The sequence below is a fragment of the Mastomys coucha genome, unplaced genomic scaffold (genome assembly GCF_008632895.1).
Source record: "Mastomys coucha isolate ucsf_1 unplaced genomic scaffold, UCSF_Mcou_1 pScaffold23, whole genome shotgun sequence".
Lineage (NCBI taxonomy): Eukaryota > Metazoa > Chordata > Mammalia > Rodentia > Muridae > Mastomys > Mastomys coucha.
In genome coordinates, this window is record NW_022196906.1 from 16,282,789 (window position 1) to 16,297,440 (window position 14,652).

A 14,652-nucleotide genomic window follows, 5' to 3' on the forward strand; every position below is an offset into this window, starting at 1 on the left:
TCTCCACCACGTGGGTCCCCGAGGATCGAACTCAGGTAGTCAGACCTGGCAGGAAACGCCTATACCTGCAGAGCTATCTCGCCAGTACTGACTATTATTTTGAAATTCATCGATTCATACGTAAAACAACGGATCAGACTTCTTTCCGCTGCTTAAGAGGATTGGTGATAGTGGCTGCGGCCAAGTGCAACTCCGGATTCAAGTTTATCAATTAGAGGTAGGGAAGGCTTCTCGGTGCAGAAAGACACCACTGTCGGCTCTGGAACGCCGTGGATAAACTCTGGCAGATACGTTCCTCTCCTACTTCCAGCAGGACTAGCACAGTGGACGCCCAGGCAGAGGCGATGGGGGTCGGGGCAGGCAGGTCCTTAGCTCTCAGGGTCCTCTCAGAGCCTTTCTAGCTTTACGTGTCACTCTAGACCACGGGGGCGGAGCCTGAGCTCCCGAGCGAAGGCAAGGCGAACGTCCAATGAGCACGCGCGGATCGGCTCCACCGCGGGATCTGGTATCCTCGCCCCGCCCCTTCAGGGATTTGATTGGGCGGCTGGCAAGGGTGCCCCGCCTTCGTGGAGCGGTGAGCGTCACGGCCAGGCGCCGCCGGGACCCGAGGTCTACAGGCCTGCGAAGGGTGAGTTTAGGTTCTCGAGGTCCCGAAGTACGGGCGGAGAAGCTGTTGGAACCGGCTGAGGCAGGACTCGCACCAGCTAGGCGTCTGCGCCACGGACGCCGCCGGTTCCGCTTGGCTGGCTGGTTCGCTTTCGCTTCGGCTGGGTTCCGCTCTGCCCTGCTCGGCTCGGCCCGGCCCGGCTCGGCTCGGCTCCGCTCGGCCTGTCCCGGCCCGGCTCGGCTCGGCCCGGCTCGGCCTTGGCTCGGCTCGGCTCTGTCCGGCCACCGCTCCCATCGGTCCGCTAGAGGCTGCCGCGGGACCGGTGCCCCTTCGCGTCCCCGAGGCGACTGCGCCCAGTGCTGGCGCCGTCTCCGGTCTGTGCCTTGACGGCGGGTGGCTCGTGACGAGGCTCCGGGTTTTGGTGCTGGTTCCCAGCTGGTCCTCGTCGTATGGGAAGCCTCCACGCAGGTGTCTGAAGTGGATCTGGATTTGTAGGTCTCATAACCATTGTCAGTCCACCTGTCCTTCATTCTGCTTTTCAAATTGCTTACTTCCCAAAGTAATGGATGACACTTGTGTTTTGAAGCATGTTCTGGCAGCCGTTCCTTTGTCACTGCCTCCTCAATACTGATATCCCTGATGGGAGTCGCCAACGGCAGTTTTGGAGGACTTTTTTTTTTTTTTAAAGGTTTGTTTTCTAGTCGGGTGAGGTGGCTTGGGGAAGCTGATGCAGGGGCACAGTGTTCGAGGCCAGCCTGCAGGTTCCAGCAATCCTCCTGTCTCTAACCTGCTCAGTACTGGTACAGGCTGCCTCCCCTTCCTTTTCTCTCCCTTCCCTTCTGCCTTTCACCTTGTCATCTTGCACTTTTCTCATACAGTTAAGAATCCTTTAGCCTGCGCTGCAAGGTGCACGTGTGTTGTCTGCAGTCGCTGGTAACTGCTGCGTGTGACAGTGGAGGCTTCGGAGCTGGGACCGCTGGAGTTTTTGTGTGCCTTTGGGAAGCATGCCCGGATGAATGAGCAGTTGGGACAAAGGGAAGATTAGACAGGAGCGCACCAGTACAAGAACAAAACTTTTAAAACAACCGAGTTTTCTTGATACTGTATACCTTTTAAGAAAGGAGGAGGATGATTCCGTCTCTGCCCACCATGACTGTCCTCATCCCGCTGGTCTCGCTGGCAGGCCTGTTCTACTCCGCCTCTGTGGAGGAAGGCTTCCCAGAGCGCTGCACCAGTGCCAACAGCCTGTGCTTCTACAGCTTGCTCTTGCCGGTCACCGTACCGGTGTACGTCTTCTTCCACCTGTGGACATGGATGGGCCTGAAGCTCTTCAGACATAACTAGGGAGCCGAGGCCCTGTGCTGGGGCTGCGTCCGGAGTCGTGCATGGGGCAGGAGGTTCTGCCCCAAAGTGTTGCAGATTCAACTGTTAATGCTGTAGCTGAAAAATACTTCAATAAAATGTCTAGAGGGAGAGGAACATGACCAGTCTTCATCCAAAGACTGTTTCTTCTAAGATTTATTCTTGATTAAGTGTCTGTGTGTGGATATGTGCATGTGAGTGTGGGTGTCAAAGAGGCCACATGAGTGGTGGATCCCTGGACTTGGAGGTACAGGCAATTGTGAGCTGCTGGAGCTGTGTTCAGATGCTCTGCAAGGGCCGCAAGTTCATGTCCTTAACCCCTGAGCCATCTCTCTGCCCACCTATTTCCTTTCTTCTCTATTAGTTCTCTCAAACTGTGAGAGGCAGACCTTGAGCTCCTTACCTTCCTGTGTCTATCTCCTGAGTGCTGAAGTTATAGGCAAGCACTACCACATCCATTTTTGTGGCGCTGGAGGAACCCGGGCTTCACGAATGCCAGGTCAGCACTCTGCCAACTAGCCCCCCAGCCCTAAGGACTTTTTATTCTTTAGTCCATTCATTTAAAAGTTAGTGGTTTGGAAGCTGGGCAGTGGTGTCATACACCTTTGATTCCAGCACTTGGGAGGCAGGGTGGATCTCTTGAGATCCAGGCCAGCATAGTAAGTCTGTCAAAAATAATAATTTGGGATTTTTGTTACAGCTTCAAGGTCCATGGTGAAGTGTTATGTTAGGGATGACTCCTCCCAGAGGAGCCAGGTAGAGTAGAAAAATCGGTATCTGGAAGCTGGAAATATCAAGTGCTTACATCAAGTCTGAGTTTGTGGCTGGGCAGGTAGCTCAGCAGTGTCTTGGACCAGCTGCTCTTAAAAAGAACCAGTTCAGTTCCTAGTCCCCAGGTTGGTGACTTACAACTGCCTGTATCTCCAGTTCCAGAGGATCTGACCCCTGATTCTGGATTCTGGGCACCTGTACACCTGTGGCATGTATATTCATTTGCACACACACATTAATGAAATTATTTTAAAGAGGAAAGAAATCTGACTTTATAAAGTTATCTTCATTTTTTTCTTTTAGGCTTATTTTATTTATATGAGAACACTGTAGCTGTCTTCAGACACACCAGAAGAGGGCATCAGATCCCATTACAAATGGTTATGAGCCACCATGTGGTTGCTGGGAATTGAACTCAGGACCTCTGGAAGATCAGTCAGTGTTCTTAACCTCTGAGCCATCTCTCCAGCCCCTACCATCATTTTTTGGTATCAGGTGATCAAGGTGTTTCCTGGTTCTTGGATTCTTATTCAAGGAATAAAAGCCTTTACAGATTTGCAAAGTTCCTAGGAAATTTCACTCAAAGCAAAGCTATAGATCAGGCATACAGATATGAGCCTATGGGGGCTATTTTTATCAAACCACTACACTTGCTCTCCCAGCTTAAATTCCTTCTTGACTCCCTGTACTCAGGTTCAGAGGCTCTGCCTCCAAAAGCATTGTACTCAGGTTTGTAACACACACCCCTAGAAATAAACACAAAGTCTTGAGAAAAGAGAAAACCACATGCTCTTTGGCTGAAAGTCATCTACCCTTGCTTGAAGGTAAGCCCAAGATGGGAAGTCTTGGGTGTGATCATTGCCAGTTTTTGATGCCTGCATGGGACACTGGAATTCCTTGAGTACATTGGCTCCTGTGGCCCCTGAGGAAGTCCCAGACACCCTGGAAACAGGATTAAAGAAGTCAGGGGGCTGGAGTGATGGCTTAGAGATTAAGAGTGTGTCCTACTTTTCTTTTAAAAAGGTATTTTTTGCCGGGCAGTGGTGGCGCACGCCTTTAATCCCAGCACTTGGGAGGCAGAGGCAGGTGGATTTCTGAGTTCGAGGCCAGCCTGGTCTACAAAGTGAGTTCCAGGACAGCCAGGGCTACTCAGAGAAACCCTGCCTCGAAAAACCAAAAAAAAAAAAAAAGGTATTTTTTAGATTATTTTATGAGTGTTTTACTTGCATGTATAAATGAGCACTGTATGCTCCAGATGCACTCAGAGGTTAGACACTGGTATCAGGTCTGTTGGAACTTGAGTTAGCAGAGTTATGTGAGCCACCATGTGGGAAATGAACCTGAGCCCTCTTCAAGAAGAGCAAGTACTCTTAACTTCTAAGCCATTGCTCCAGCTCTTGGCTTGTTTTCTGTTGCTGTGAAAAACAACCACAAGCAACTTTGGGGGAAGAAAGAACTTGTTCTTGTTTGACTTCCACTTTTAAATTATAGTTCACGAACGAGGGGGACATCAGGGTGGAGCTCAAGGTGGGAGCCTGGAGGCAGGAACTGACGCAGAGACCCTGGATGGCTTGCTCCCTAGCTCACATTCACCCACTGCTCAGATCAGGCCTCCCTGCCTAGGGATGGCAGCACCCACAGTGGGCTGGGCCCTCCTGTATCAGTAATTAAGTTATGTTGTAGACATAGCCACAGGCAAATCGATTAAGCAATTAAGCAGTTCCTTGAGGTTCCCTCTTTTTTTTAATTGACTTAAGTTTTATTGTATTATGACCCTCTTTCTAGATAACTAGTCAAGATGACAAAACTAACCAGCAGGAAATGTGTACTGCTCTTGCAGAAGACCGTGTAGTTCCCACTGCCTGTGTATGGTGGCTCACTATTGTCTGTAACTTAGTGCCCTCTCTGACATCCTCAGACAATTGCACTCGTGCACATACCCAGGTACTGATACAGTCATACATATAATAAATCTTTTTATTGTTGTTAGCTTAGGGGAATCAGAAGCCCTGGCTGGGAAAGGGGCCATGGAGATGGGGGTCTCCTGCCTCAAACCTTCTCACCACCTGGCCTTACCCTTGAGCAGCTCGCCCTAGTTCCTTCCAGTATGAGGGGTGGGAACCAGCAGAGACAGCACCCCTCCCCAGATTTTGTGGAGGCTCACAGTCATAGACTTGTGTGTATCTGGTCTGCCCTTGTTCCCCCCTGTAGCCCTTGCCTTTGAGTCTTCCAATAGCACAGGAAACAGTCTTAAATCCACAACCCTGTCCCCAGAGGCCCAGCTCTTCCCGTCCTTCCCTCTCTGGACAGGCTGAAGGGCCTTTTCTACAACTGTTTGAAGAACAGTGAGACACACCTGTGCTACACAGAAGAGATGAGAATGTTCACTGTGATGAGTGTGCAAAATGTGTGTGTTGTGAGCTGTGAAATAAACTTCAGTAGCAAATAAACTCAAAACATCCTTGGCCTTCTTTGGAGCTAACATTCTAGATTTTTTTTTTCTTTTAAATCCAATTTGATGTTACTCAACCAGGTTCTGTTTGCCCACTTGAAACGAATTTTGCAAAGACAAGAGACAGTCAGATATGAGATGGAGGATCAAATTCTTCAGTTGGCATCTGTCTTAGTCAGGGTTTCTATTCCTGCACAAACATCATGACTAAGAAGTGAAGCAAGCAAGTTGGGGAGGAAAGGGTTTATTCAGCTTACACTTCCACACTGCTGTTGAATAACAAAGGAAGTCAGGACTGGAACTCAAGCAGGTCAGGAAGCAGGAGCTGATGCAGAGGCCATGGAGAGATGTTCCTTACTGGCTTGCTTCCCCTGGCTTGCTCAGCTTGCTTTCTTATATAGATCCCAAGACTACCAGCCCAGAGATGGCACCACCCACAGTGGGCCCTCCCACTTGATCACTAATTGAGAAAATGCCCCACAGCTGGGTCTCATGGAGGCATTTCCTCAACTGAAGCTCCTTTCAGTGTGATAACTCCAGCCTGTGTGTCAAGTTGACACACAAAACCAGGCAGTACAGCGTCCTCAGGGGAAAGGCTTAGAAGTACTTATGGGATAAAGAAGCAGGATTAAGGAGAAGCAGTGTTATGTGAGAAAGCATCTGAGGTCAGACCACCCCTGGGAAAAGTGATGCTGGTGTGAGGAGAGGGGAGGATCTTATGTTTCTGGTCTCAGAAGCTTAGCCATCAGGCCTGAGGAGATGGCTCACTGGGGTGAGAACGCTGGCTACACAAGCCTGACGACCTGAGGTAATTCTCTGGGAACCATGGTAGAAGCAGAGAACTGGCTCCTGAAAGTTGTCCCCTGGGGGGTGGAAAGATGGCTCAGCTGGAAAGAACACTGACTGGATTTCCTTCAGCACCTACACAGCAGTGCACAACCATCTGGTATGTAGTCTCAGAGGACCCAATGCCCTTTTGTGGCCTCCACCTGGCATACGTGCAGCACACAGACATACATGCAGGCAGAACACCCAAATACATTTTTTAAAAAAATTAATCATTCCATTCATTTACATCTCAAATGATATCCCACTTCCCAGTTACCCCCTTCACCAACGCTCCCCCAATCCCACATCTGCCCTCCCCTTTGCCTGTATGAGAATGCTCCCCCACCTATCTACACTCTCCTGCCCCACTGCTCTGGCTTCCCCCTACTCTGGGGCGTCCAACTTCCCTGGGACCAAGGCCCTCCCTCCAGTTTCTGTTGGGCAAGGCCATCCTCTGCTGCATATGTATCTGGAGCCATGGATCCCTCCAGGTACACTCCTTGGTTGGTCTAGACTCTGGGAGAACTGGGTGGTCAGGCCAGCCTATGTTCTTCTTCCAATGGGGTTGCAACCCCCTCTGCTCCTGCAGTCCTTACACCAGTTCCCCCATCAGGTTCCCTGAGCTCAGCCTGATGGTTGCTTTGGTCAGTTGCTGGCTGGACCTCCCAAGGAATGGCCATACTGGTTCTTGTCCGAGAGCTCCTCTTGACCACAGCAACAGTGTTGGGTTTGGTGTCTGCAGACAGGATGCATCCCCAGGTGGGGCCGTTCCCCGGTTGGCTCTTCCTTCAGTCTCTGTTCCATTTTTTGTCCCTGTTCTTCCTTTGGACAGGAACATTTCTGGGTTAAAAAACTTTGTGATGGGTGGGTGGCCCATCCCTCGACCTATCTACTGTAGGCTGTGCCTGTCTACTGGAGGTGGTCTCCACACTCTGTTTCCCCATTCTCTGCGCATTACAGCTAAAGTCAATCCCATTAGGTCCTGGGAGCTCACATTTCTGTGGGTCCTCCAGTGGTTATCCCAAATACATTTTTTTTTTTTAAAAAAAGCATGCGCCACCACACTGGGCCTTTTATTTTTTCACAACACTGCTGGGGACTGAACCCAGGGATTTTTGAATTCTAGGCAAGGAAGGACTCTGTTAACTGAGCTACATCTCCAGTTCCCATCAGACATTTTGCAGGCCTTGAGTAATGAAGAGTAGGTGTTCTCTGAAGGTTATTGACCTGAAAGCCTCAGGGGAGCTGAGAAACCTGACATGCTGATAACATCTGCACACAGGAGCTCGGAACACACCAGCATTCCTCTGAATCTACAACTTTGAGACTTCAAGGAAACAGATCTGCAGATGGCATCATCCACCCCACACTTCCCTTTGCTGTCTATAAACCCAAGCTCCCAACTGCTGCCCATCATTCTGTCATTGTCCTGGCTAAAGGACAACTCACTTCTGTGGACGTCGGTCTCTTACTTTCATGTCCTCTCTATCCATCCTGATATAACATTTTTAGCTAGTTTGAGATGAACAATAACAACAACAACAACAACAACAAAACCTAAGAGTTCCTGAAAGACAACACAAGGTGATCTATTAATACCATCATGACCCATCTACCGCAAAGCTAATAGGACCACACTCCTTAGTTACCTGGAAAGGTGTCCTGGTGGCCCTTGAATGGAATTCTAGTACTCGGGGAGTTGGAAGCTAGTGATAGACTATATAGAACCAGTCTTTTTACAAGAAAGGGAGAGACAATCGGGGAGGGGATTAGAGGTTTAGCCTTTTGGGTAGAGTGGCTACCTGGAAGAAGGCCCTCGATAACATCCCCAACACAACGTAAACCCATCTGGGTATGACAGCATATACCTGTAATCCCAGCATTCAAGAGACAGAAGGATCAGAAGTTCAAGTTCATTCTTGGCTACACAACTTATTTGAGGCCAGCCTGGGCTACATGAGATCCTATCTCCAAAAAAGAAAAAAAAAAAAAAGCCTTTATATATGTTTCTCCTTAGTAGCCCCAATCAACTTGAGATTCTGGAGCAGTGGTTTCAAGTTTCCTAATCTGCGATCCTTAAATACAATTCCTTATGATATGGTAACCCCTAACCATAAAATTATTTTCAGAGTAAATTCATAACTATGACTTTGCTAGTGTTATGAACTGTAATGTAAATATCTGTTTTAGCTTGGTGACAGTGACATACTCCTTTAATCCTAGCAGAGGCAGTTGGATCCCTGAGTTCTTAGAGGCCAGCCTCTACTACACAGTGAGTTCCAGGACAGCCAGGGTCATACAGAGAAACCCTGCCTTAAAACAACAAAACAAAACCCTGTGTCTTGTGATATTCTTAAAACGACCCTTTTAACAGGGTCTTTCCATATCCCCGCCCCCAGTCCCCAAAAGGGTTGTGATCCACGGTTTGAGGAGAACCGTTTTTTCTAGTTCCAGCTTGAGCAAATTTATCCCTAGTCTTTCCCCCTTGGCCGCCCCAGTTCGAAGGGGCGGGACTGCAGTAACTGTCCAATGAGACGCGCCGCTAGCCGGGGCGGGACGCCGCCACGCAAAGCCACCAAAGAGACTGAGACCCACTCAGGAGGCTCGGGCGGTCGGGTCCGTTGTCACTCCGGCTCTCTGCCTCCGCCCGGGTCCTGCAGTGCCCTCAGGGAACCGAGAACCGGGAGGGGGCATCCCTAGGACCTCCGGGAGAACGTGATGGTGAGTGCAGCCGGGGATGGAAAGGACTGCTGCTTGACGCAGGTCACTCGGGAGTCTGCGCCGGAGTTTGCTGCCCGCTCCGCTTGCTGCGCTTTGGCTCCACCTGGCTCTGCTCTCCGCACCACCGTGGGGTGGGCGTGGCGACAGCGAGGTCCTGGCTGTGCGGAGTGCTGAAGAGCTGCGGCCTGAGGGTCCCCGGCCCATCCCTACTCCCTAAGTGCTTGTCCCTGTGTACCGGTCTCAAATTAGCTACCCTATTCCAGCGTAGCTCTTCAAACTCAGCTGCTAATGAAGGCCTTCGTTTCCGGTTCCCCCTTTCCACATTTCCAGTAGCAGCTCCCCCTCTCCAGGTCACTGACTTTTTTTTCTTCCCCGCTCTCTGGTCCGTACCCTCCTTCCCTTCCCCCAACCCCCCAACCCCGAATCGTTCTCACTTTCCCAGCAGGGTTTCTATTCTCATCTAGCCTGGGTTTAAGTAGTATTGGGGATGGACTCCACGGCTTCCCGCCTGCTGGTCAGTACTCTCCATGCTACATTTAACTCCCCATCTTCTGGCTTTCACCTCCCAAATCCCAAGCATTTCGATTACAGACCTGTACAGTCGCAGCTGGTGACTTTTCTGCATCCTAAACACTCACGTTATTTTAATTACAACTTTCCTTTAGGGCAGGGTTTGTTTGGTTGGTTGACTGATGGGGCTTTGAGCTTTATCATGGAACTGTATCTCCAGTGTGTATGTTTGCTTATTGTCAGCTCGTATGCATTGTACAAGTTTCACTTTGCAATTCAGGATGTCTCAAACTAATAATCCTGTCTCAGCTTCTCTGAGATTACAGGGATTACAGCGATAGGATTCCAGGTTTGGCTGAATGGCTGTTACAAAGCCTGGGTTGGCTGTCTGCGGGAAGCTTTCTGGAACTGTGTTCTCTAAGATGTAGACCTGCCCTCTCAGTGTCTTCCCTGGCAGACATTGAGATTAAGTTTCTTTCTTTTTTTCAACCTTTTTCTGGGTCCCTTGCCCTTGAGGTACACCTCCTAAGAACCCCCTTCCCCCGTGGGCTGTCACCTTTAAGGGCTTTACTCACTTGAGCCGCAGTTTTTCAGTAAAAAGCAAGCATTTAATCAATAGAGATTGAAAGGTGACATAGTCTTTTCCTAAAACCAAGAAAAGTATGCATTTCATTAAAAAGGGAAAACAAAGGGCTGGAGAGATGGCTCAGTGATTAAGAGGGCCCAGGTTTGGTTTCCAGCATTCACATGGCTGTTCTCAACTGTCTGGAAAGCCATAGCATGGGGATCCATCTCCTGCAGACACGCCTGCAGACAAAACACCTACATACATAAAAATGAATGAGTAAGTAATAAGTGAGACTCGGTGGTCCTGCCCCCCATTCCTCCACTCCCCACCACCTGCTGCAAGCTGGAATGGAGGACCCATGGGGCTCTGATCTCCACACCCTCTGTGGTGTGTGTAGGCAAATAAATAAATAAATAAATGCAGTTTAAAAACTGGGCAGAAACATAGTTGTTAACCTGTTTCAGTGTGAAACTGGAGGAACTTTTGTGGTGCCTTGGTTTATCAAATGTCTCAGTGCTGAAGAGGGAGTGGGCGGAGTGGAGGCTGCTCTAAGGCTCAGGACTGTGAAGATGTTATCAGCTGTAGGTGCTCATGCTTCTCCCTTCTGTCTGCTCTCTCTGTCTGTCTGCTGATTTCCTTGTACAACTTTATGTTTAAAAGTTCACTTTTATTTCACATGTGTAAGCATATGCCTACATGTATGTCAGTGCATCATGTTTTGCCCTCAGAGGCTCAGAGGCCAGAAGAGGGCACCAGAACTCCTGAAACTGGAGTTACAGATGGTTGTGAGCCACCATGAGAGTGCTGGGAACTGAACCCGTATCCTCTAGCAATTCAGCAGGTGCTCTTAAGGTCATCTGGCCAGCCCATCCTGCACAATTTTAAAGGGAGGCATAAAGAAAAAAAAAATGCGCCTGTGATAAATCTGTCAACAAGTTCAACCTGGTGGCACCAGCTGTCATCCCAGCCTTGAAAAGGATTTGAAGGAAGATCATGAGTTGGACGTTGGCTTGGGGCAACAGCCAGATACTGTCCAGAGCCAACACACCATCTAGGGAGATGCTTAGTGGATGAGCTGTGCTGTGGGGGCATGGAAACCTTAGTTTGGATCACTAGCATCCATTAAAGCCTAGTATGACTGTACGATCTCTGTGCTGGGGTGAAAACTGGCAAGCTTCAGGTTTGGTGAGAGGCCCTGTCTTGGAAATAAAGTGGAAGTGGTAGAGCGTATGTGCATGGATCCTCCACACGTGCATGGATGTGGATAAGCAAGTGAATGTGAGTAAAGTAAGCCAGCAGTTAAAGTGGACAGATCAGTTCCCTGTGTTTTGGTGCCAGTGCTTTATGAGAAAGCGAATGTAGCCTAAAGCCTGGTAACTCTATTCATTTACCATAAACTAAAGGTATAGAGACCACAGAAGTGTATGTGAACGTCTTTTTAAAGGGAAGATTTATTTTTATTTATGTATATGTGTCTGTGTTAGAATATGCTGTGTGCTGCCCTGCGAGACCAGAAGAGGGTGTTAAATCTGGAGCTGGTGATTGTGAGCAGCCCAGTGTGGGTGCTAGGGACTGAACTCAGATCCTCTGAAGATCCTCAGAAGTGTTCCTAACCCCTGAGCCATCGCTGTGACCCCACATGGGAATGTCTTGTGCACTGAATGCAGATCTCTGTGATACATATGTATCTCTCTTCCTCTTGTAATCACATATGGGATGTTTCAGGACTTAGTGGCCTTCGAGGATGTGACTGTGAACTTCACCCAGGAGGAGTGGGCGCTGCTGGACACGTCCCAGAGGAACCTCTACAGAGAAGTAGTTAGGGAAATCTTTACGAACTTGGCCTCTGCGGGTAAGGATGACATCTCCCCCTGTCTTAGTCAGGGTTTCTACTCCTGCACAAACATCACGACCAAGAAACAAGTTGGGGAGGAAAGGGTTTATTCAGCTTACACTTCCACACTGCTGTTGATCACCAAAGGAAGTCAGGACTAGAACTCAGGCAGGTCAGGAAGCAGGAGCTGATGCAGAGGCCATGGAGGGATGTTCCTTACTGGCTTGCTTCTCCTGGCTTGCTCAGCCTGCTCTCTTATAGAACCCAAGACTTCCAGCCCAGGGATGGTACCACCCACAAGGGGCCCTCCCACTTGATCACTAATTGAGAAAATGCCTTACAGTTGGATCTCATGGAGGCATTTCCTCAACTGAAGTTCCTTTCTGTGTGATAACTCCAGCCTGTGTCAAGTTGACACAAAACCAGCCAACACACCCCCTTACTTTTCCAGTTAGACAAGCATGCTCTGCCCATCACTGCTGGTCCATGATTGGGAATGTGAAAAAGGAACTCTCTGATACTAACCATAACATCATTGCGGTGGATCACGAACCTGGAGTCTGTACATTCTCTCTCATAACTCAGTTTTCTCCCCTCTGGGTTGCAGGAGAAAGGTGGGACCAGGCTATTGAAGACTGGTACAGAAATGAGGGCAGAGTCCTAAGGTAACTCACTGAGAACAGAAAGGATTGTCCCATGACAGAAGGGTAGGAGCTGGCTCGGGAGCTCAGGTGGTGAAATGCCTTCTGAGCAACTGTGAGGACCTGTGTTCAATCCCTAGAATCTCTGTAAAGAGCAGGTGGGTGTGGGGACATGTGCTTGCCATCCAAGCTTTGGGGAGGTAGAACCAAGTAGATCTCTGGGGCTCACTGGCCAGCCAGTCCAATCACATTCTGCTTTCTGTGAAAGCAGGAACCCTGTCTCAGAAAATAAGGTTACCCAAGTGACTGAGGAAGACTCCTGGCCTCCATATGTCACATGCACACATATGTTCATGCGCACACGCACACACACACACACACACACATACAGATACATACAGAATTTTAGTTGGACATGAAGTTTTAAAAAATAAGCCCACCTATCTGCAGGCTTAGTTATTTTCATGCTTCATTTATTTACGTGCATGTGTAGGCACTTGCGCATGTGTGCTTAGGAAGGCTAGAGGCATCGGATTCCTCTGGAGCTGGAGTTAAGGGTAATCATGAACCTTCTGACATGAGTGCTAAGAACAGTACACATTCTTTGGGCTGGAGAGATGGCTCAGAAGTTAAGAGCATTTGTTATTCTTGAAGAGAGCCTAGGTTTAATTTCCCAACACCACATGGCAGTTCACAGCCATCTGTAACTCCAGTTCCAGGAGTCCATTGTCTTCTGGCACACAAGTGGTATACAGACATATATGTAGGGAACACACCTATACATATAAAATAAAAAAGAATAATAAAGTCAGGCAGTGGTGGCACACGCCTTTAATCCCAGCACTTGGAAGGTAGAGGCAGGCAGATTTCTGAGTTCGAGGCCAGCCTGGTCTACAGAGTGAGTTCCAGGACAGCCAGAGAAACACTGTCTTGAAAAAAAAACAAAAAACAAAAAACCAAAACGAAACAAGAAATAATATTAAAAGCATTAAAAAAGTGAACAATACATACTCTTAACTGCAGAGATATCTCTCCAGTTCCCAAGCAGAAATATAAATGTGAAGCATATAGGTAAATATGAAATTGTGAGCAAAGCATTTATAATATGTTCTAATTATTTTTAACAGCAGCCATATTGCGGAGAGACTTAGTGACAGCAAACAAGGTAGCCATTGTGGAGAAGCCATCAGCCAAATTCTTGACCATGATGTGAAAAAGAAAAGCTCTCCTGGAGTAAGTCTCTATGAATGTAGTGAGTGTGGACTAGCCTTCATGCCTTGTTCATCAGGGAAGCCCAGCAGTGCCCACGAGGGACAGGAAGTACGTGACTGCAAATGCAAGCGATGTGAGACGGCCTTTTGTAATTACTCTTTCCAAGTCAATGGCAGGTCTCACCATGAAGACAAAGCCTACGGGTGTCTGGAACACGAGAAAGACTTCTTTTCTTTGACTAGCCTTGGTGACTTCATTATAGCTCGTACTGAAGGTGGACCCCATAAATGTAATGTGTGTGGAAAAGGTTTGCATTATCCCAGCTCACTTAGAATCCATGAAAGAATCCACACAGGAGAGAAGCCCTATCGGTGTGAACAGTGTGGGAAGGCCTTCAGTTGTTGGGGCTCAGTTCGAAGACATCAAAGGACCCACACTGGTGAGAAACCCTACCACTGTAAGGAGTGTGGGAAAGCCTTCAGTTCTCTCTCAGGCCTTAAAGGACACATGATAAGACACACTGGGGGTGGCCCTTACAAGTGTAAGGAGTGTGGAAAAGTCTTTAACTCACCCAGTGCACTTAGTAAACACGAGAGAACTCACACAGGGGAGAGACCTTTTCTGTGTAAATACTGTGGGAAAGCGTTCATTTGCTCCACCTCAGTCCACAAACACGAGAGGACTCACACTGGAGAAAAACCCTATGAATGTAAGCGCTGTGGGAAGGCCTTCATTTCTAATTCAGGCCTCCAAGGACACATGATCAGGCACACCGGGGTTGGGCCTTACAAATGTAAGTTCTGTGGGAAAGCCTTTGGCTCTCCCAGTGCGGTTCTAAGGCATGAAAGTGCTCACGTTGTATAGGAAAAGCCTTCACTTTGAGAACACTTAAGGTCCTGAGAAAAATCTTTTACTATCCTAGTACAGGTACAGAAAATGATTACTGGAGGGAAACTCATGTTTAGAGAATATGGATAAGCCATGGACTGTCAGATTTTATGTGGAAGCATGAAGAGGCTGAAGAAAAACCTTATAAATGAAAGAATAAAACCTGCTTTTGTGTGTGTGTGTGTGTGTGTGTGTGTGTAACAGCATATTTTGTTGAGATGGGTCAAAGATACACAAATGGATTCTTTTTTTTTTTTT

General features: G+C 48.4%; 2 protein-coding genes across 4 annotated transcripts; both read left to right on the forward strand.

Annotated features, from left to right (window-relative positions):
- Positions 1-525: 525 nt before the first annotated feature.
- Pigy (phosphatidylinositol glycan anchor biosynthesis class Y) lies at positions 526-2,103 on the forward strand. 3 transcript variants are annotated; one of them, XM_031343277.1, is made up of 2 exons: positions 526-628; positions 1,486-2,103. In XM_031343277.1, the coding sequence occupies exon 2, from the start codon at positions 1,736-1,738 to the stop codon at positions 1,949-1,951; it is 216 nt and encodes a 71-aa protein (XP_031199137.1). In that variant the 5' UTR covers positions 526-628; positions 1,486-1,735; the 3' UTR covers positions 1,952-2,103. The 3 variants fall into 3 exon arrangements, with proteins under 3 accessions (XP_031199137.1, XP_031199138.1, XP_031199139.1); XM_031343278.1 differs by lacking the exon at positions 526-628 and adding an exon at positions 650-1,098; XM_031343279.1 differs by lacking the exon at positions 526-628 and adding an exon at positions 650-1,075.
- A 6,436-nt stretch (positions 2,104-8,539) lies between these two features.
- Znf627 (zinc finger protein 627) lies at positions 8,540-14,560 on the forward strand. Its single transcript, XM_031343270.1, has 4 exons — positions 8,540-8,741; positions 11,545-11,671; positions 12,261-12,318; positions 13,422-14,560. The coding sequence occupies exons 1-4, from the start codon at positions 8,739-8,741 to the stop codon at positions 14,368-14,370; spliced, it is 1,137 nt and encodes a 378-aa protein (XP_031199130.1). The 5' UTR covers positions 8,540-8,738; the 3' UTR covers positions 14,371-14,560.
- The last annotated feature ends 92 nt before the right edge of the window (positions 14,561-14,652 follow it).